General features: G+C 41.0%; 1 protein-coding gene across 1 annotated transcript in view; it reads left to right on the top strand.

The window, feature by feature from the left end:
• The window catches only part of DPH1 (diphthamide biosynthesis 1), a 232,758-nt gene that overhangs the window by 126,721 nt on the left and 83,143 nt on the right, over positions 1-22,894 (top strand). The window contains exon 4 of the mRNA XM_069945373.1: positions 2,793-2,914. Coding sequence (XP_069801474.1) covers positions 2,793-2,914 — 122 coding nt within the window. The remainder of the gene's footprint in view (positions 1-2,792; positions 2,915-22,894) is intronic.

The following is a 22,894-nucleotide window of genomic DNA, read 5'->3' as shown; positions in this document are numbered from 1 at the left end:
TCGCGCTCCCACCCAGTACAGGGAGCTCTTAAACCAAAGCAATGCTCCTAAACCAAGTCACAATTTTGAAAAACTGTAAGCTCTTAAACCAAAACGCTCTTAAACCAAGTTACTCTTAAACCAAGGTACCACTTGTATATGCAAAAAAAAATTGTATGTTGTGTTAAAGGGGTTGGCCACATTCTGCTTATTACTAAAACAGGTATACACAAGGCTTACTTTATTATTTAAAGGGGAACGCCAGCGTTTTTTTTTCTTTCAAATCAACAGGTGTCAGAAAGTTATACAGTTGTAATTTACTACTTTAAATATTTGGAGTCTTCCCGTACTTATTACCTGCTATATGTGCTGCTGGAAGTGGTGTATTCTTTCCATAGGGCTTTCTGCTGCCGGCTGCATCTATGTCAGGAATTGTTCAGAGCAGTAGCAAATCCCCATAGAAAACCTTTCCTACTTTGGACAGTTCCTGTCACGGACAGAGGTGGCAGCAGAGAGCATTGTGTTAGACTGGAAATAGAGATGAGCGAACCTCAAGCATGCTCGAGTCGATCCGAACTCAAACTTTCGGCATTTGATTAGTGGTGGCTGCTGAAGTTGGATAAAGCCCTAAGGCTATGTGGAAATCATGGATATAGTCATTGGCTGTATCCATGTTTTCCAGACTACCTTAGAGCTTTATCCAAGTTCAGCAGCCCCCACTAATCAAATACCGAATGTTCAGGTTCGGATCGACTCCAACCTGAACCCGGTTCGCTCATCTCTAACTGGAAAAAATTAAAATACACCACTTCCAGCAGGACATACAACTTTCTGACACCAGTTGATTTGCACGAAAAAATGCTGGAGTTCCCCTTTAAATAATAAAGTAAGCCTTGTGTATACCTGTTTTAGTAATAGGCAGAATGTGGCCAACCACTGTAACACAACATACAATTTTTTTGCACTCAAAATTAATTTTTTTGCACTTGCATTCTATTCATATATAGGCTAAGGTCTCCCCCACATAATGTAGCTCAACCAGTGGATGAATCTTGCATATGGATCTCTATACACACACTTCATATTTGGCTTGTGTCGAAGATCAGCCATATACAAATCATTTGGTGGGAACTTTATGAACACACACACTTAAGACCCTATTACACTAAGTGATTATCGGCCTTACTTGGCTGATTACCGGCCGTTCAGGTCAAAAACCATAATCAGCTGACTGATGTCGGCTGATTGTGGTGTTTCAACATGGTGAAAGAGCATGATTTTTGCAGCTATGGTCTGCTGCACGTCGCTCTGTGTAAAAGGGACGGTGGCAGCAGACTGCTGCTGACGTCAATGGGCTGCCCGATCTAAGGGTCGTTCGAACGGCCCCTCCCGTTGCTCCTCACTTTTCTCTGCTCGCTGTCTCTGCATGTAATAGCACTGACAGCAAGCAAGGAACGAAGGGGAATCGAGCGATGATCAGACTGGTTGGCGTTCGATTCCCCTAGATTATCATGCTGTGTAATAAGCCCTTTACTCATGTTTTATTTTTTTTTTGTTTTTTTTTTCAAGTAGCTCTTTGAGAGGTCATTAACACATAGGGGTTCCCTTACATTGTCTCCCTGCACTGTCGATGTTTACTCGGTTTGCTCAATAAGAGACATTAAGATTTCAAGTGTGTGTTATCAGCTTAGTATTGTAGTATTATTAGAATTGTGCAGTATTAGTACTATTAATATTTATGTATAATTGTGACTTCGGATAAGAATCTGGTTAATCCAAAAAGTTCACTTACTTTTTCTTGCCCCTGCATGACCAGCATCAGCCTTGACTAGTTAACAGAAGTGGGGACATGACGCCTTGGTAGGAAGCATTGTTAGTGCAGTTCTTCTTTAAAGTGTCACTGCCGTTTAAATTTTTTTGCAGAAATCAATAGTACAGGAGATTTTGAGAAACTTTGTAATTGGGTTTATTAGCCGAAAAATAAATTTATCATGAAAAAGCAGTTTGAACTCTCCCCCCTGTCTTCATGGTTTTCTATGGGGAGGGGAGGGGTGGAGGGAGATGAGGCACTAAAACAGGACAACAAAGAGTTAATTTACAGCTACATCACCGGCTATCTCCTCTGTAGTCGGCACCGACCTCTCCGACCTCTGAATACCGACTTTCACACAGCTCTCACTGTGTAATCGTTCGTTCTCTGATCTCTGCCGGCGACTAATCTCCCTCCTCCCCCCTCCCCTCTCCATAGGTTAGACAGGGCTCGACTGATGTAAAAGAGTCGAGATTTCCTGATAATGAGCAGTGAATGAGAGAGAGGTGGGGGGGGGGGGACCTGGGGAAAGGCTTTTTGAATGCAGATATAGGCATATTTGCCTAATAAACCCAATTACAAAGTTTCTTAAAATCGCCTGGACTATTGATTTCTGCAAAAGAAACAAACAAAAAAAAAAAACGACAGTTACACTTTAAGATTTGCAGCCCCATTTTCCTGTGTGTGGTAGTGTACTACATGGGTGTTTAATAATGTTAAAATCACTGTTCAGTTTCCATCTACCTAGACTGAGATTAATTACCTGTTGTAATATTCTTTGTCAGCTTTTTGTTATCGGGCTCTAAGGTTACGTTTACATAAACCGCGCTCTTTGTATGTGTTGCCGTTTTTGCTTTTCTTTCTATTTATATTGCAGTGGGAGTTTGGACAAGTATATTTTTTGCATGTCTCATGCCCTTTTAATACACATCATTTATCATATGTTCTTAAGTCAGCAATGAATATTCCCTGCTGGTCTCATGTCCCTGTTTCTTGTCCATAGATTTACGTCGGCAGAGACCGTGGTGATGGGAGATGTGACATACGGAGCGTGCTGCGTTGATGATTACACTGCACGGGCGCTAGGAGCCGACTTCCTGGTGCATTATGGGCACAGCTGCCTGAGTAAGTTTATATCTCCTTTTATATTTCACTTGTTCATGAGTGAAATGTTTTGCAGTTCTAGAAATAATGTGGGCTGAGTAATATAACCTATAGGCGGTTTCCTTATTGTTGTACTGATAATGAAAAATTCTTCACATTGTTTCTACTGATAACAAAGTGGATGCATTAGGAAAATCATTCACTATAATATATATATATATATATATATATATATATATAATTTCTAGAAGTATATTAACAGAGAATGATGGAAGATTTGTATAGCTATAGCTTCCCTTGACATGGGGGGTTTCTTCTGGCAACACTAGTAGTTACACAGTTAATAAGAATGATAAAAGACAAGGCGCTACCAGGTTATACTTGTTGATCCAGAGGAAGGCAAAATATCTCTATTTTGAGCCACATGCCCCATACTTGTGGGGAAAAAAAAAATCTCTCTATAGGAGTCTTTTTATTTGCCAACAAAATGCCCACAGTAGGACAATGTGTTTTGGTGCTAATTGTCGCTCCTTCTTCAGGTCCAATTTGTACCTGCTTGAGCACAGTGGAATTTGTTCATAGTCACGTTCCTGTCCACTAGAGCGGATCCCCCTTCTGACGAGCTTTAGCACCGAAACGCATTGCTACATGAGTGCTTGTCATTGGAGAATTTAAAAAAAAAAAAGACTCCTATGGAACAATTTCTAGTATCAGTGAATTCAGACAGTTCTGGCAGCGGCTTATCCCTCCTAAAACAATAGGGTCAGGCTGTTGAAAATCTAATGTGCCTTCTGACTTTTCAAATCAGCTGTTGGGGAAGAGTTGGAAATCTGCCATAAACTGTTAGGCTATGTTCACACTACGTAAAAGTACGGCCGTTGTTGCCATCGGCAACAATGGCCGTACTTTGTACGGTGTGGAACACTGCCTTATCTGCTATGGGATCCCCGCCGGACGGTAAACACATCGTATACGCTCCGGCTGGTATCCCATACGGCGCCGCAAAGAACTGAAAGTTCACACAATAAAGCGAGCGGCACTAGCCGCAAGATTCATTGTGTACTGTGTGAAGTTCTAATGCGGGCGCGCACATTGCGGCCGGAAAGATCATCCGGACGGTACTTAAGTCCAGTCATATATTTGTACAAAGTAATCGCACAGCCCTTAAAGTGTAGCTGTCATTTAAAACATTTTTGCAGAAATCAGTAGAAGTGGAAATAAGAAACTCTTGAAAAGGTCTTATTAGGCAAAAAAACTTCCTTCTGTACTCAACCCTCACTTTCTATCTGTTGCATTATCAAGAAAAAGCTGTTTACGTCACAGAGAAGTCTATGGAGGGAGGGGGGGCAAGAGGGATAAGTAAGCAGGAAGAGGAAACAAGCAGCCTGTGCAATCTGGAGTCTTTGTGGCCACAGAAGAGCTGGATTCACATGTTAGACTGCTCAGTGCTGGTGCTGGTGTGTGAACTTCTGAAGGTCTGCTACAATGAGCTAGGATTGGAGGATCTTGTTTTTAGTGAGTATATAGGAGGCAGCACAGAAGCTAGTCTGCATGAACACTGCAGCGGAGACACAGAGATACACTTTACAGGGGGGGTTACAAAGTGAGGTGGGGGGGGGGGGTGGCTTATACTAGTGATATGATGGGCAATATACAGTAGTCCTGCTCCTCATATCCACACAGGACAGTGCATCCTGGAAAGTCCTTTCAAACAACAGTTACACTTTAAGGTGTCTTTTTTCCAGACTAAATCTAAGTTTAATAACTTGTCTTGGCACTGCCGTCCACCGTCCCTTTAAGTATCTTACTTGCCCTATCCTAGTTGCTCTTTCTACTGTGGATAATGTGTGATATATACTATAGTAGCATATTTCTTAGAAGGGGGGGGGGACATGAGCAGCTGTAGCCCTGTTAGCCTTTCTCACATTTTACCCAGAATAGCTATTTAATTCACAGGGCTGTTCAGAAACTTACATTTAAACTCTGCTTATTCAGAACCTCATTGCGTCTAATGTAATATCGTAATGCATTCCATGAGCTGTGGAGAAGACACCTTGCCATAACCTCACATTAGTTCCTGTAGCAACATAAAGCCTACAATACAGAAAACCGAATCATCGGAGGAAAAAAAGAAGACCGTACAAAAGCTGGTGAAAAAATTTTGTGTGCTCGCTGCATTGTCTGAAATGATAGAGTAGAACCAGAAGCAAAGAATAGAAAGCCATCCAAAATGTTAACCCCTTGTTGATGCTGAAGGAGAATTATTTAGCTCATTTGCTTTTGACAGACACTGTAAGGGTTAACAGCCATCTACCTGAGCTCCACACTGCCCTCTGCTGTAGACACATGATAGTGCAGGTTTATTTCTGTCCTGGGACGGAGAACATGTTTTGGGTCAATAGCTTTGATTCAGTAAGCTGATCGATACGTCAGCTAGAGGAATGCAGCTTCTCTTCTTTGACTATTCCTCTTCATTACTTGCCCCCTTGGGTAAGATCTATCACTAGCATAAAGCTTGTGTCACAGCGGAATAAACTTGGCTTTCATCCATCGACTGTCCGGCTGTCCTCTGGCTTTGTCCATCCTCAAGTGTCTGCCTGGATCTGAAAAGGTGCACAGTGCATGTGAATCTTTATGATATTTAAATAGATTTTCAGTTTACTTTCCATAGATCATCTGTTTCGGACCTCTATTATCCCCATACACTAGGACTAGTTAGCACCCTGGCCACCCAGTGCTATTCGGGAACAGCCTGGAATCGTGTTAGTAAATGACATATCATTTATTTTTCTTGCTGATTCCCAGTAAAGAAAATGGAATACCTATTTTTAATTAAATAAACTCGAATTTTGGAGCGAATTCTGTGTTGTCAATTTTTACCACGTTACCGAGTCTAAAGAGTCGGCATTTTAGAGCAATCGCATCACTCTTGTCCACATCATGTGTCTTGTGCAGCTCAGGCCGATTCACTTGAATAAGGATACAGGACACTTGGATACAAGTATGGAATACCTCAAATCATACTATGATGAGATCCTTGCTTCAGGCAGACATGACAGGAGAGAAATGTATATGTGTATGCCTTCATTGAACTTGCAGTCCTCTATCAAATGTGCAGTATGAGACGTGGATTACAGGGCAGAAATCTGAAGAAATGCTGTGATTTGACGGGGCTCATGCATGGGAGGGTTAGTCGACAACCAGCGAGAACAAGAGAAAGTGCTGAGTCCTCACAGCATAGCATTATTCTCCAGAGTACCTTGTCTGTATTGTACAGATACCAGAAATATGTGTGTCAGGGACTGAGGCATTAGCTGCTGTATCAGCACTCATCATTCATTTCCTAAAATCTAGCATTTAGGTGAACACAGAGTAGACACAGGGGCTCAACCTCCCTAGAAAAAAAACACCATTAATATATAATTGTTTCTTTTCTGTTTCCTGTCAGTGCTTTCCTATTTGGAAGAGACCTAATGCAATGTTCATCCTGAGCTTGCTGGTTCATGAATACAATGCCAGATCCACAGGAGTACAAAAGTAAATGGGTCTAAGAAATGGTCCCTTACATGTCACACTGCAGAACAAAGTCACTGTACCATGCACACAATGTAGGGCAGTTCCGTATTGACTAGACACACCTGCCCACACTGTAACACCACCACCACAAAGGCTCATCGTCTTGCATGGGCCAGTGAGCATCTAATGTACGCTGGGCAAGGGACCAGTGAGCCTCAGTGCTGTTCACTCATAAAAGTTGATTCATGCTAAGTTCTTTATGGCCCAAAGCAAAGTTGGAGACGTCAAGAAGCAAGCTATGCATCACCCATTGTTGCCTTTGGTAGTGGTAGTGTTAGGGCCCTATTCCATGGGACGATTATCGTTCGGATAATCGTTAAATCTTTCGGAACGAAGCGATAATCGTTCGGTTGAATAGCAGTTAACAATTAAACGACGAACGAGAAATCATTGATCGCTTAATGAGACCTGGACCTATTTTTTATTGTTGGTCGTTCGAAAATCGTTCGCGTGGAATAAGACGTCATTCGGTCGTTTGCAGTAACAATGAACGCAATAGCAGCGACAAAACGACCGCAAGAACGATCATAAGTAACGATCATCGTTCCGTGTCATTGGGTGAACGATTTCAGGTCGTTCGCAATAATGGTCGTTTGAGATCGTTTATCGTTAACGATTATCCGAGCGATAATCGTCCCATGGAATAGGGCCCTAACAGTATAGCCAGGCGTGTCTAGTCAATACAGAACTGCCCTACATTGTGTGAACGGTTCAGTGACTACTGGAAACTGCAATGACACCCAAGTAAAATCATGAAACCGTGGCAACAGTAAGGTAAACTATATCAAGAGCAGTAAAACTGTCTGCATTTTGGCCACATGGCCCTCAGCGATCACATTTTAGGAATGCATCCATATAACTTCTCCCCAAACTATGCCAGACAGGAGAGGGTCCCCTGACATTGGCCTACCCAGATAAGGCCTTGTTCACATAAAAATTGTGAGTTTATGTTCTATCAGTTTCTTTTGAATGTCAAGAAAAGCATTCTCGTTGGGAAACCACAGCCCTGACTGAAGAGATTTTATTAGATCTATTTCATCATATTTTTACTGTAGCCCCTTTCTATGTGCAAAAATATTGAAAAAGTGATAGTCACAGATAGTATCCAATGACTGACAACCATGAGTCCAAGGAAGTATAGAAGTATTACTGATTCCAGCACTCCAGAAAAGAAGGTTAAAATTCCAAATCTTTATTACATCTTAGGTTAAACTGAAAGGTTGCAGTGTGGAGCAACGTGATAGCAACATGGACAAAACAGAACTAATCATTTTTCCCCTACCCTACTGTCTAACCTGTCAATCACTATCAATGGCTGCACTCTGTCCCCTGTCCCCCAATCCGCTGCCTTGGGGTCATCTTTGACTCTGCCCTGTCTTTTAAACCTGACTACCTCCTGTCGCCTTCACCTCAAAAACATTTCCAGAATCCGCTCTTTTCTCACCCCGGACTCCACAAAACTGCTGGTCCATGCTTTTATTATCTCCCACTTAGACTACTGTAACATCCTCCTCTCTGGCCTTCCATCTTACTCCCTTGCTCTCCTCCAGTCTATCCTTAACTCTACTGCCTGTTTAACCCCTTAGCGACCCATGACGTATCTGATACGTCATGGCGCCGCGGGGGGTGTTCAGAGCGGGGTCCCGCCGGGACCCCGCTCTGAACGGTGCTGATCCCGGCTGACACGTGCAGCCGGGCAGTGCCTCTGTTAGCCGGCGCTGGTCCCGTTGCCGCGCCGGCTAATTAAGCACTTCAATGCAGCTGTCAAACCTGACAGCTGCATTGAAGTGCTTTATGCACAACATCCCTGGTGTCTAGTGGGTCGGATCTCCCCCCCGCGATGCGATCGCAGGGGGGAGATCCGTTCTTCTGGCCGTGCCGGGCCTCAGCGTCGGAATGACGCTGAGCCCGGCTCGGCAGTAGATTGCTATGGCCTGCAGCAGGCCATAGCAATCTATGACCGATCTCATGGATCTTTGCTGTGTATATACACAGCATTGATCTCTATGAGAGATCAGTGCTATGTATATACAAGCCCCCCAGGGGGGCTTCTAGTCCATGTAAAAAAAAAAGTAAAAAAGTGTTTTTATTAATAAAAAATCCCCTCCCCTAATAAAAGTCCAAATTACCCCCCTTTTCCCATTTTATAAATATAAATTAATAAATAAATAAATAAACATGTTTGGTATCGCCGCGCACGTAATTGCCCGAACTATTAATTAATCACATTCCTGATCTCGCACGGTAAACAGCGTAAGCGCAAAAAATCCCAAAGTGCAAAATTGCGCATTTTTGGTCGCATCAAATCCAGAAAAAATGTAATAAAAAGCGATCAAAAAGTCGTATATGCGCAATCAAGGTACCGGTAGAAAGAACGTATCATGGCGCAAAAACTGACACCTCACACAGCCCCATAGACCAAAGGATAAAAGCGCTATAAGCCTGGGAATGGAGCGATTTTAAGTGACATATATTTGTTAACAATGGTTTGAATTTTTTACAGGCCATCAGATACAATATAAGTTATACATGTTATATATCATAGTAATCGTAACAACTTGAGGAACATGCATAACAAGTCAGTTTTACCATAGGGTGAACGGCGTAAATTCAAAACTCCCCGAAATCAAAACAAATTCGTTTTTTTTTTCAATTTGACAGCGCAAATGATTTTTTTCTGGTTTCACAACATATTTTATGGAAAAATTATGCCTGTAATTGCAAAGTACAATTGGTTTCGCAAAAAATAAGCACTCATATAAGTCTCTAGGTGAAAAAATGCAAGCGCTATGGACTTTTAAACATAAAATGGAAAAAGCGCAAAAACGAAAATTGGCTTGGACCTTAAGGGGTTAATCCACCTTTCCCCTTGCTTTTCCTCCGCCTCCCCCCTCTGCCAATCCCTCCACTGGCTCCCCATTGCCCAAAGTATTCACTTTAAATTGTTGACCATGACATCCACAACCTATCCCCTCCGTACTTCTCTTACCTGATATCCCGCTACCGTCCCTCATGCAACCTTCGATCCTCCAGTGACCTCCTTTTGTGCCCCCCCCCCCCCCTTGTTCGTACCTCACACAACCGCCCCAAGACTTTGCCCGAGCCTCCCCCATACTCTGGAACTCACTGCCCTGACACATCGGTCTCTCATCCACCATCAAGTCCTTCAAAAGTAACCAAAAAACCTATCTCTTCAAAGTAGGCTACAACCTATAATAACTCTGCATCACACTGTGACTGGCTGCACCTTACCTCCTGTCTCTCTCCCTTTACCTTATAGATTGTAAGCCCTCGCTGGCAGGGTCCTCTTCTCCCATGTACCAGTCTGCCATTTGCCTTCATGTAATGTGTTCTAATCTTGTATTGTTCCTGTCTGTTACCCCTATCGTATAGCGCTCTGGAACGAAGGGCGCTTTATAAATAAATAATAGGTGAGAGGTGGAAAGTTTGCAGTTTATACATGTTTACATCTGTGTCCGTTAATCATTCTTCATTCCAATTCATTCCAACAGTTTTTTTCCTCCTCTCACGTATCGCGTTGCTCCACACTGCAACATTTCAGTTTATGTATAATTTCTTTTCATTGGCTGCCTTTTGGCTTTAACATGTGTTGATGGACCATCTAATAGACCATGATTAAGCGTGCATGTGCACAAAACACGTTGGTCAACCAGAGCAGCAAGATTTTAACTTAAGATGTAATAAAGTCTTGGAATTTTAACCCCTTTTTTTTTGGAGTGCTGGAACCAGTAATACTTCTATACTTCCTTTTTTTATACCATGTTATTTTTTTTTTTAACTTTTAATATATATAATAACCATACCCTCCCCCTACACAAATGATCTTTTGGCCCTTATATTCACTGGGCGTCTGAGGGTACATTGGGCAGTACTCCCAGGCTGGCTCTACAAGACGCCTTTATACTCAGTAGGAGCTGAGTGTTAGCTGGGCCTGACGAAGCCCTACTCTGTTCTCAAGGAGTTCCTGAGTTCAGTATTCTGTTGCTATGGAAACTGTCAGCATGTCCCAGATGTGGCAAACTTTGAAGTCCGCACATGATGGAATCTGCCCAAAAATAACCAAAATAAAACACGGTGTGGTGTAGAAATAAATAGAGTAGACTGATAACGTATCTGTTACAGTAATTCTGTGTGTATATTTTATGGCCGAAAGACATAATTCTGCAGAGCCCAGTTCTGTTTATTAACTGTTTCTCTGCATTCCAGATGTCTTACTAAGACAAGCACACATAGGTTAGGTTCCCACGACGTCTTTATTTACGTGAAAAACGTCCGTCTTTTGATAAAGACGGACAATTCTAATGATCATGATTATCACGATGTTTTTCTTTATCAAATGATGTGTTTTCAGGTGCCGTGGGAACATAGCCTCAGGCTGGATTTTTTTTCAGTATTTTTTTAGATTTTGGGGCACTATTTAAGTTAGATACTTATAGACAGAGATTAATTGATATACATAGAAGTACATTCATAGAGAGATAAATACACAGGGAACTGATCTTTCTATGCTTCTACATTTGTATAATCATACATTCTTTATGCACTCCCGTAAGCCTGTGTATGTAAAGAGAGAACTAGTAATACTCAGTTCATAGAAATAAATATCTTTATCAAAGAGAATGGATCTATGTGCAGTATGATTTCTCTCTCTACATACAGTATACAGGCTTTTAGAAGTGCATATAGGAAGTAAATGAAGTACGAATAATAATAAAAAAAAAAAGGGTGGATCAAGGGGGCAATGGAGAAGGAAATTCAGATTAGATCCCATAGCATGGTGGATCCGACCCACTCCACCCTACACCAGAAGCCACATATCTTGGGGTACGTACGTCTTAGGGCTCCCCAAGCATAGGTACAGTATGCATTGACAATATATACTGACATCTAACTGGCTGTGTATAGTACACCTGTTTATCTAAGGTGCCACTCCTTTTTGTATTTGTTTGCAATATAGACGAGAGTTAGTGCTTTTATTGGAAGTATTAAAAGTTAAGTTTTACTTTCTATTCTGTGACAATTTTGGTTGGAAATGTTTCTCTTTGTATCGGATGTGGCAGTGAATTCATTCAGATTCTTGCCCAGTTGTTTTACTTCCAACACTTCAACTTCAAGAACTGTCTGTTTGCCTGCTGCCTAATATATCTCACCCCACCTCCTATTTACGTTTTTAATGTTATAGCTAATTGGTTTATAAAGATAAATGGATATATATATAATTATAATAGTATTTTATTTTAGATATCTCTATTTAAAGCTGGTTACTACTAAAAATAAATAAATCCATTTTCCCTAAAGCAAATAGTTCTCTTATTCTCCAGTTTAGGCTAGGTTCACACTGCATTTTTGCAATCCGTTTTTTTCATCCTTTTTTTGCAAAAAACGGATGGAAAAATTGATGCATTAGTGTGCATCCGTTTTTCCATTGACTTCCATTGTAAAAAAAAAACAAAAAAACTGATCAAAACGGATCCGTTTTTTTACCGGACACAAAAGTAGTGTCAGCTACGTTTTTGTGTCCGTAAAAAAAAACGGATCCGTTTTGATCCTTTTTTTTTTTTTACAATGGAAGTCAATGGAAAAACAGATCAAAACGGATGCACACAAATGCATCAGTTTTTTTCATCCATTTTTTTGCAAAAAACGGATTGCAAAAACACAGTGTGAACCTAGCCTAAGTCTCATACTTTGTTTACTGAGTGTTATGGATGGTCCAGATACAAGGAGCTGATACCCGTGAATCACGAAGGAGAACTGATGTTTGTTCTACAGGGAACAAAGTCTAAGGAGTCCCTGGTTTTTACCAGAGTCCGCCGCAAGGCAGATGGGCTTCACTTCTGAAAGGTCACTACCCTCAGAGAAGATCTTTAGTGACCACCAACTGAAGGAAATGAAGGAGTTCTGGAGCCCGGGGCTAGATGTTCTTTTTCTGCTGTCGAACTTCAAAATACAATGTGAAGACTGGAGCTGAACAGAGAATTAGGAAAGGAACAAAATCCAAATCGCTAGAAGGTCGCTAGAAAACGAGGGAGTGGCAGATAGCCAGGAAGCACAGATGTGGCTTGTTGACTAAAACATACCAACAACTGAGCACAGAGGTCTGGAGGTGATGGCTATAAATACTCTCAAGTGATCAGCCTAGAATTTACTAGAACTTGTGTGCTGAGTAGAGATGAGCGGACCTCGAGCATGCTCGAGTTCATCCGAACCCGATCATTCAGCATTTATTTAGCGGTGGCTGCTGAAGTTTGATAAAGCTCTAAGGTTGTCTGGAAAACATGGATACAGCCAATGACTATATCCATGTTTTCCACATAGCCTTAGGGCTTTACTCAACTTCAGCAGCCACCGCTAATAAAATGCCGAACGCTCGGGTTTGGATGAACTCGAGCATGCTCAAGGTCCGCTCATCTCTAGTGCTGAGCTTTTAAATACAGGTGACCAGGCGTATGCCTGCCACTAGAGGGAGCCCAATCCCTCAAGTCTGATCAGCAAAGTACACTAAGATAGGGGAGGAGAGGGAACAGATGACTAAAGCGCAGCGTGATCCGCTGCAGGTGAGGGATAACGAACATGACCGCGTGCCATTAACACTAAGGCTGGGTTCACACTACGTATATTTGAGGCTGTATTTTTGAGGCTGTATAGCAACCAAAACCAGGAGTGGATTGAAAACACAGAAAGGCTCTGTTCACATAATGTTGTAATTGAGTGGATGGCCGTCATTTAATGGCAAATATTTGCTGTTATTTTAAAACAACGGCTGTTATATTGAAATAATGGCCCTTATTTACTGTTATATGGCGGCCATCCACTCAATTTCACCATTGTGTGATCATAGCCTTTCTGTGTTTTCAATCCACTCCTGGTTTTGGTTGCTATGAGGACCTGACTTGCGGACCAAATACTGCCTGAAATGTACGTAGTGTGAACCCAGCCAAAGTCTGTAAAGTGGCACATGGAGTCTTCTCCGTTCCATATGGAGCTATAAGTATGCCATGTGCCACCACACATTGTTGCATTTTCCTCTATAACAGCTTTATTAATCTTGCATGTGAATGAACTGTAGGACACAAATCCAAAAGCGTCAAACCTAGAAAACCCCTACTTTCCTTTTTCTTAAAGTACATAATAGATTGGAAGAACTGGCGATGGTTACCAGCTGGTAAGGTTAATGCAAACCATCCCAAACCAGTAAGTGGGATCATCAGACCCCTAGAAAAATGTTATCCTTTGCAATTATAATGGCTGCTGTATTGATTTGTTATCGTGATCATAAGGATCTGTCTCCCAGCTGGGTAATTGGCAGAGCAGGGCATCGCAAATTACAGATTCTTCCAAAAATAATCATTTAGCTCAGGGCTCGTGTCACATCTGCATTTGAGGAAGAGTCGCTTAAGTATGAGCAGATTTCTTTAGTAAAAAGGCATCATATCTGCTATTCATTATTATGTTCATAAAGGGTTTGCCGACACCCTCCAACCCCTCGTATGCTTTGTGTCATGTTTTTTAGGAGATGGAAAATATAAAGTCTAAAATCTCCATTTTCTGCAATGAGAGCGGCCTGAATTTAGAATATCTGTAAATTATGTTCTCACTTTCACACAGTAACCCGATGCCAATAATAATACCTTGGTGTGACAACAGTCTGATGTTCTTAATGGCAAGTCAATATCTAATGTGATATAAAGCAAAAAACTATAAAGATGGATGGTATTAATAATTCAGCCCCTGAATTTGACAATGTTATGAGCGCTGATGATGCATGCTGGATAAATACCCAGCACATGCCAACACTTTCATTGCTTTGGGCAGTGTTGGCTCTTCTTGGGCACTGCTTAGTGTGCCATATTGGGTATAGTTCATTTAAAATGTATTTGTTTTGTGGCACTACTTTTTACATCTTGCTGTCTTGGATCAAGTGACACTGGAGGCTGCTGTATTAAACTACTACTAACTAACTAGGAAATTATTTACTGTCAGGGTTCAGGTAGACATCTTCCGTGCTTTGGTCTCGTCCCTAAAGAGAAAAAATAACAGAAGAGGTGCCAGCCCTCTTTTTTATGTAAATATTTTATGGGGGATTTATATATGTAAAAGTGAACATAGATAGAACCACTGGAGTTGATTAGGACAAACCAACCCCACCGTGGATCAGTGGACAGCAGACACACACCCACACATTGCTGGGGTATTCTGATATGTCATTTTCCATTTCATTTTGATTCACCCTGTATATGTTAATTTATACAGTTCCTCATACTCTAAACCATTGAACCAGGTGGCCTTTAAAACTAGTTCATGAGAAGGGGTTTTAAAGAGGATGTACCATCAGGTAAATCCACTTTAATATGACCCAGGGATAGAACGGTGCCGTCATGGGGAAGCCGGTGTTGTGTTCCGTTTTTTGAACCGCGGCCAAGTTCCTGTGTACAGCGCCGTTCTATCCACGGGTTCCGGGCCGGGGCTGAAGCACTGGAGGTGGGCTGGCCCGCCCCCAGTGGGTGGGAATTCCCTCTTCTCTATGATGCAGTTCCTTTAGACTCAATGGAGCCGCGTCATAGAGGGATTTCCTTCCACTGGGGGTGGGCCGCCCTTCCTCCAGTGCTTCAGCCCCAACCCGATACCCGTGAATAGAACGGCGCCGTACACAGGAACCGGGCCACAGTTTAAAAAAAAGACCTCCCCGTAACGGCGCCGTTCTATCCGTGGGTCATATTAAATACTATAATTATTAATGAACTATAGCGCTATGGTCGGTACAGGGATATTCAGTTGTAAAGCAATAAATGTAAAGCGATGGTAAATGTATATATCTTATACCGGAAGAACCAGTGAAAAAAGTTAGCTGTGAATGAATAAACAATCACAATCAGGTGGATGCTAGGTGTGTGACTTTGTAACAATCTCCAATAGCGGTATACCGTTATCACACGTAGTGATACTAAAGTAATTTCATATGCTTAGTGACAATGTCCTACCTGTGTTTGGCAATAAGTTCTCTCTGCGTTGGTTATCCTGTAAAGTTCATCTTGCAAGGTGTAGTAAGGGAGGATCCTTGCTGTCGGGGTTGGGAGCGAGCCCCGGCCGGCGGCTCTGCTGCTACCAAAAACACCCGGCACAATAGAGTAAGTTCAAAGGAGTCCACGTTTGGGTGACGTCACTCTAGTGGATACGGAGGCCGATGTATGGCAAAAGAACATCTAACGCGTTTCAGCGAACTTGCGGTCGCCCTCGTCAGAGATGATGCTGGCTCCTATGCTTCCTCCTTATATGAACTACTCCACCTATCATTCCTCTCCTTGCTGCGATCATATTGGGGTAAGTAGTATTCATCAGTTGTATTCCACTACAGTGTTGCTATATTACCTAACTCTATTTAACTAACTCTATTACTGCCTGAGCATATAGTTACTGGTGTGTATAAATTGGTTATTATGTGTTTGTATCATGATTCCTATCAACTTGTATGTCTGTGTTTGTAGCATAGTAACTAAGTGTTTGTAACAAGTTAACTGTCAACTTATATGTCTGTGTTTGTACCGTAATTGCTATCAACTTGTATGTCTCACCTGTTTTAAACAAAATTTTAGGATATAATTTATAGGATATAACTTAGTGTTTATATCTACATCTAGTTTAAAAACGCAAATAATTCCAAATCCGCATTCAGACCATGAGGAATAAGACTATTAAGCCTAAAAATCCATTCCGTTTCCACCCTGGACATTTGTTCAAATGGTTCATTTGAACAAATGTCCAGGGTGGAAACGGAATGGATTTTTAGGCTTAATAGTCTTATTCCTCATGGTCTGAATGCGGATTTGGAATTATTTGCGTTTTTAAACTAGATGTAGATATAAACACTAAGTTATATCCTATAAATTATATCCTAAAATTTTGTTTAAAACAGGTGAGACATACAAGTTGATAGCAATTACGGTACAAACACAGACATATAAGTTGACAGTTAACTTGTTACAAACACTTAGTTACTATGCTACAAACACAGACATACAAGTTGATAGGAATCATGATACAAACACATAATAACCAATTTATACACACCAGTAACTATATGCTCAGGCAGTAATAGAGTTAGTTAAATAGAGTTAGGTAATATAGCAACACTGTAGTGGAATACAACTGATGAATACTACTTACCCCAATATGATCGCAGCAAGGAGAGGAATGATAGGTGGAGTAGTTCATATAAGGAGGAAGCATAGGAGCCAGCATCATCTCTGACGAGGGCGACCGCAAGTTCGCTGAAACGCGTTAGATGTTCTTTTGCCATACATCGGCCTCCGTATCCACTAGAGTGACGTCACCCAAACGTGGACTCCTTTGAACTTACTCTATTGTGCCGGGTGTTTTTGGTAGCAGCAGAGCCGCCGGCCGGGGCTCGCTCCCAACCCCGACAGCAAGGATCCTCCCTTACTACACCTTGCAAGATGAACTTTACAGGATAACCAACGCAGAGAGAACTTATTGCCAAACACAGGTAGGACATTGTCACTAAGCATATGAAATTACTTTAGTATCACTACGTGTGATAACGGTATACCGCTATTGGAGATTGTTACAAAGTCACACACCTAGCATCCACCTGATTGTGATTGTTTATTCATTCACAGCTAACTTTTTTCACTGGTTCTTCCGGTATAAGATATATACATTTACCATCGCTTTACATTTATTGCTTTACAACTGAATATCCCTGTACCGACCATAGCGCTATAGTTCATTAATAATTATTATATTTGCAACATATTGATGTAGAGGATTCGGAACCCTCTGGATCTATAGAGCGGCATAGTGGTTCGGTATCTGCAGTGCAGCGCCGCACAGTGTGAACTAGCACGGAACACACGTTTATTATTTGATCATATTAAATACTACTGAGCCATGTGATGAATAGCAGGAATCTTCCTGCTAATATGTCTTCTCCTGTATATCATTTTTTTTTTTCAGACAATTTCCATACAGCTGCCATAGCCTGCCCCAGAGCAATAGATCAGGCAGTCTCTATGCTCAGTCTTGACAGCTTTAGGAGGAATGTCATTGGTCAGCCTCTCTTCAAAACATCAATGATTTTCTAAATTAAAATTAAGCTAAGTAAACTCTCATTTATGTTGACTTCTTTATCTAGTTAGGTGAGCGGATAATAGACAAGAGACTCTTTATAGGGTATTTTTTTGTTTTTATGCTTTTTTTTCTAATCTATCTGAATTTTCATTTAGAAAAAGATTCCACCCTCTAAATAATAGGAAGAACCAAAGCCTATTCTTCATGAACAATGGTCTAATATTCTTCTATACACAGTTGAGAGATTACATGACAAATTATAGCTATTGTGCAGGTAAAGGCTAGCCCTACTTCTTATTAGATACATGATACTAATATATTGTTAGGCGTTCCCTTATTTTATCTACCCTAGAACGTATACTTATCTGGCTGGCTTCATGGTAGGTAATTTATTGTATGTACACGAGGTGTATGCAAACTCAACTGATGAAATTGGCCCAAAATACAAGTACTGATAATACTCATTGATCATTGTTCCGGCTGTGTGAATGGGCTCTAAGTAATTATGAGCAACCCGCAGAGATTAATGTGCTTTCAACCTTTACTCGAAACAAAGTTGAAGAATGATTTTTTTTCCCTATTATAGTAAAGTATTTAGTTACCATTTTATAATTTGTCATCAAGGATTTTTCTTCCATTATTAAGGAGAAATTTACGGTTCCTAAGTACTGTTGATTAACACCACTTATAGTGGCAGGTGCATACTAGAGCGCTGTCTGCGAGCTGTCAAAGGCAGTTGCTAGCGGAGGACATTAAAATGCATATAATTGACTGCTACGTATTTCAGGCTTAAGTACTTCCAAATATTCAAAGGAGTGTAGAGGTAAGCACCGAGATTTGCTGTTTACCTCTCTACAATGGCTCCAACAATAAACTGACTTTTCAGTGATTTTTTTTTTTTTTATGTTAAAATACCTTAAAATTTGTTTATATGAAGATAACCCAAATAGCGAGTTGGTTCAGGGGGTTTTCATACCACATTTTTGTCTCAACCTATTAACCAGAAGCAATGACAGATGGCCTACAATGCTTGTTGAATACGGGGCCGGAAGCAGTTGGCTCTGTTCATTGTGTAGTGGCCGGTCACAGTCGTACTTACCCATTCTGCTCCCAGTTTCCTGGCCAACCAATGTCCGTCCTTTTTATCTTCTGCTGACGTGCCATGTAGACAGGAAATGACCACTTGGCATAGACAGCATAGATAGATCCAAAACCAGGAGGGGGTCCAAAACACAAAAAGGTATATATTTTTCCACTCAAGTTTTTCTCTGAGTTTGTTCCTCTGGTGTTTTTGGTCAAAAAACATTGTTCAAACCCAGAACTAGAATGATAACTGGTTTATTTATGGGGTTAGAACAAGCTGATAATGGCTCAACGCAAGAAGCAAGGATATCTAAATATATGGGGATTTTATTACAGCTGATCTGTTACCTAAACATTCTGCCTTATGTAAGGACAGCATATTACAGGTCCACGCTGTTATCAATCTGAACAGCAAAAAAAAAAAAAAAAAAAAATACTATTCCTTTTAGCTAATTGAGTGTATTCGTGAAAAAAACACTGTTCTCGCTTCCCTGCTGCCCTCTCTCCTGTTTCGGGCTAATTGGAGACTATATCTGTCCCTGTTGTATGTTGCACTAACATACAGTATCATGGGTGACAGACCTGCTGTAATGGTAACACCTACGGTATATATCATCATACCTTAGCTCCTAGTAGCATTGCTTTCCTGCGGAGGGATCAGTAATTGCAGTTAGTTGATGGGACCTGCTGGCTCAGTCATATTTTGACAGTGCTAATCAGAAATATAGAAAATGAAGTAAGTAGCTCAAGTAGACTAGCCGTATAAAGTTGTATACTGTCAAAATGAAATTTTTACATTATGCATCAGCAGCACTGATATGAGCAGGTGTATGTGAGCTTCACTCGTGCTGTTCTGGAGGAGAGTTACAGTATGAATCTCCAGATATCAGTGTCATCAGATAAAATAAGAGTAGATCTAACATAAGGTATTATTGGAATGCACTTGTAGATGACGAGTACTTTAGATGGAGGGCATTTTCCTACCTTACACAACATATCAGAATAAAATCTGCCATTCCTTGCTTCTCTTCTATGAAAAGTTATGGTCGTACACATCAGATACTGTATGTTAACAATCCAGTGAAAAATGATGATAAAAAAAAGCATTCCGGATTTTTTTTGTCACCCCACCGCCCCCTGTTGCGTGCTAGTGCATATACTCACCAGCGATGATCGATGTCCGGCGGCGTAGCTTCTTCCGGTCCTGCGATGCCGGTCAAATCCTGTGCATTAATTTTTGTCTCCATGTCGATTGAAACCTGTAAGTCACGCTCTCCAATGCATTCTCTATAGGAGAGCGTAACTTCTGGCCTTCAATCGACATGGAGACAGAAGAGCGGTGATGTAAACGCACGCAGGATTTGAACAGCGCCGCAGAACCGGAACACCCATCATTGCTGGTGAGAATACACACCAAGTAAGTGTGCAAGATACTTAGGAGAGATCTGTGAAGCATCTTACTGTTTTTTTTATAAAACTTTTCTAACTTCTATAAATAAAACTGAATAAAATGAAGAGCTGAATCGAAGAAGTTTTTTAGTCTAGTAACCCTTTTCAACTCTATTACTGAGATCCTATATGCTTCTGTTATATATACTTATTTTTCCATCAGTGATGACAACCAGCGGTTTTCCAAAATTAGAGGTTGTCACCCCCTCACCCCCCCAGCATCAGCGATAAGCGGTGTGAACTAGTGGTTGTAGTTCTGGTCTATGCAGTGATACCTTTTTCACATTAGCCGCATTTCTGAGTAATATCTAGACAAGGGTTTCCATGAAAACAAATGATAGAGTATATAGGAAATAGTAGGAATTTACTATACTGATTCAACCTGTCCTTGACTGTGCTATGGTAGAGATTTAATGGGGAAATAGTAGGTTGTGGGAGTGAGCAGAGAAATCTGTGAAATATCTCTCAATTATTTGTTCAGTTTTGTGACAGACAGCTATTATGTCACACCAAACTATATACGTGGTAAAAAAAGGAAAGAAAGTTTTTTTTTCTCTCCTCCTTTTTGCAATACAGAAAGTGACTTCTGACAGTTCTGTGATCATGGTTAGCACATTCTGTTAAATTCAGGAACATTTTTTACTGAAAAGACACAGATAACATCAGTCATACTTTCCCTGTCTATTATCAGCACAATGCACCGCTTCCCATTCTAGGAGAGGATTTCCAGCACCTCTGCTTAGTCCCACCAGTGACAATGGTGACTTGATCACTGCCAATATATTCTCCCTGGCAGCAGCATTATTAAGATAATTGAAAAAAAAAACAGCTGTATTTTTGTGCTCAAAACACTGCATTGGTCTGCAGGCATCTGTGTAACTACCTATAATGAGACTATTAGATAGCTATCTGCTGCGCTCAACGTTCCAACAAAGGATCGGACACAATCAATGTGAGCAAAAGACGTTCTACTAAAATTTGGCCATTATTCAATTGTAGTTTGGGGTTCCATCCATCCATCACCATGAAGTTATATTTTTTATTACGTACAGATATGGCCCAGAAATAAAATCTCGGTTTTCTTTCTAATTTAGACGATTTTTTTTTTTTTTTTTGTGACATGCCATTCACATGTACCGTATCACAGCGTATGTCACACTGCGAGTTTCTCAGTGAAATCTGCTGCAATACTGATTTTTATTGAAGTCTATGGCACTCCATTCCTGCAGTGGATTTTCATTCCGCTGCGTGAATATAGTGCTGTAGCCTTGTAAAAGTTAACTATTTTGCTCCTGAGGTGTTAACAATAAATAGCTCATGCTTACCTGATGAAAATCTGCTGATTTCACTGCAAAACTCACAGTGGATTTTGTGGTACAGTATGTGTGAATGAACCATTAGGGCCAGTTTACCCTCAGTAAATTGGGTGGAATTCCGCGGCGGAGCTCTCTGCCGTGGAATCCCACCGGCCTCAGTGTCCCGAAGTGTCTGTATGGGAGGGCGCAGGCCTCCGCTTTCTCCCCTCTCTGCTCAAAGAATTGATGTGTCAATCCTTTTAGCGCAGAGCGGAGGCGCGCAAGTCCTCCCATAGACACAGCGTTTGACACTGAGGCCGGCAGTGTGAACTGGCTCTTAAAATGATCCTGAATATAATATTAGTCTAGTTGTGCAATGCGTTGAGAGCAGGCAAGCTATAACTTGCAGATACTTTAGGTCACCAAAAAGTATTTGTACACCATATAGCAGCAGAGTAATCGAATTTGAGATTTTGGCAGGCAAAAAGTTAAATTGTGAAGCAGTCACTGGGTAAATTAATCGAATGAATTTGATTAATCGACCGGCCCTATGTACGGGTGATATGGTAACACGCTGTGTTATCCTGTGGGGAGCTCTGTAAAATATTACTGTATGTGTGTCCAATATTCTCATATCATGACCTTTCCACCTAGTAGAAGGATGAACTGCCCTGGTCTAGCTATTCTTTCTTCGTTTGTGGAGACAAGATATATAAAATCTTATTTCAGTAAAACTAAGAATCTGATCTGATGAGTCCCTGATCATGTTAATATTAATATTAATCAATATTAAACCCGCTGTACACTGCTGCGAGTTTTTGCAGCTGAAGAGGCAAATTTATACAGTTTTCTGCTGACTGTCAGCACCTTTTTTTTTTTTTTTTTTTTTTACATGAATGAGCTTCACAATTGGCAAATAAAGACTGATATATCAGTAGAAAAATGTGATCTGCTGTCGAGATCTGTAGTTATATAGTCTTTAATAGCAAATGACAGATGTGGAGCCCATCAATGGAAGCCAAGATCAGGTCACAGATGTAGGTGGTGAGTGATCGATTGCTGATTTGTAGTTTTAACTTTTGACACCCAGACAACTTTTACAGGCCAACCATGACAACAGGTCCTTCTGAATATGGCCGTCTGACCTAGTGCCCTGGCTTCACGTTAACACTTCAATTCTTTGTTAACAGATTGCTGTAGTGACACCTTTTTTTACCAAATCATTGCAATGCTTAGGCATAGGAAAACCACGTTTCTGCAGTTTACGAACCCCAGTTTCCGAGTCCCAAATATCTAATTATCTTATTAATGGTGCGTTCACACCTACAGGATCTGCAGCTGATTTTCTGCAGCAGATTTCATTTAAATAACTGAACACAGCATCAGATCTGCTGCAGATCCTGTAGGTGTGAACGCACCCTAATAAATCATTAAAGTACCACATTCATAATCTAAAAATGGAACTTGGAAATGTTTTGTCTCACAGTTT

Source organism: Dendropsophus ebraccatus, chromosome 11 (genome assembly GCF_027789765.1).
Source record: "Dendropsophus ebraccatus isolate aDenEbr1 chromosome 11, aDenEbr1.pat, whole genome shotgun sequence".
Classification (NCBI taxonomy): Eukaryota; Metazoa; Chordata; class Amphibia; order Anura; family Hylidae; genus Dendropsophus; species Dendropsophus ebraccatus.
Note: the sequence above shows the minus strand (reverse complement) of the source record. Positions and strands in the feature narration are given on the sequence as shown.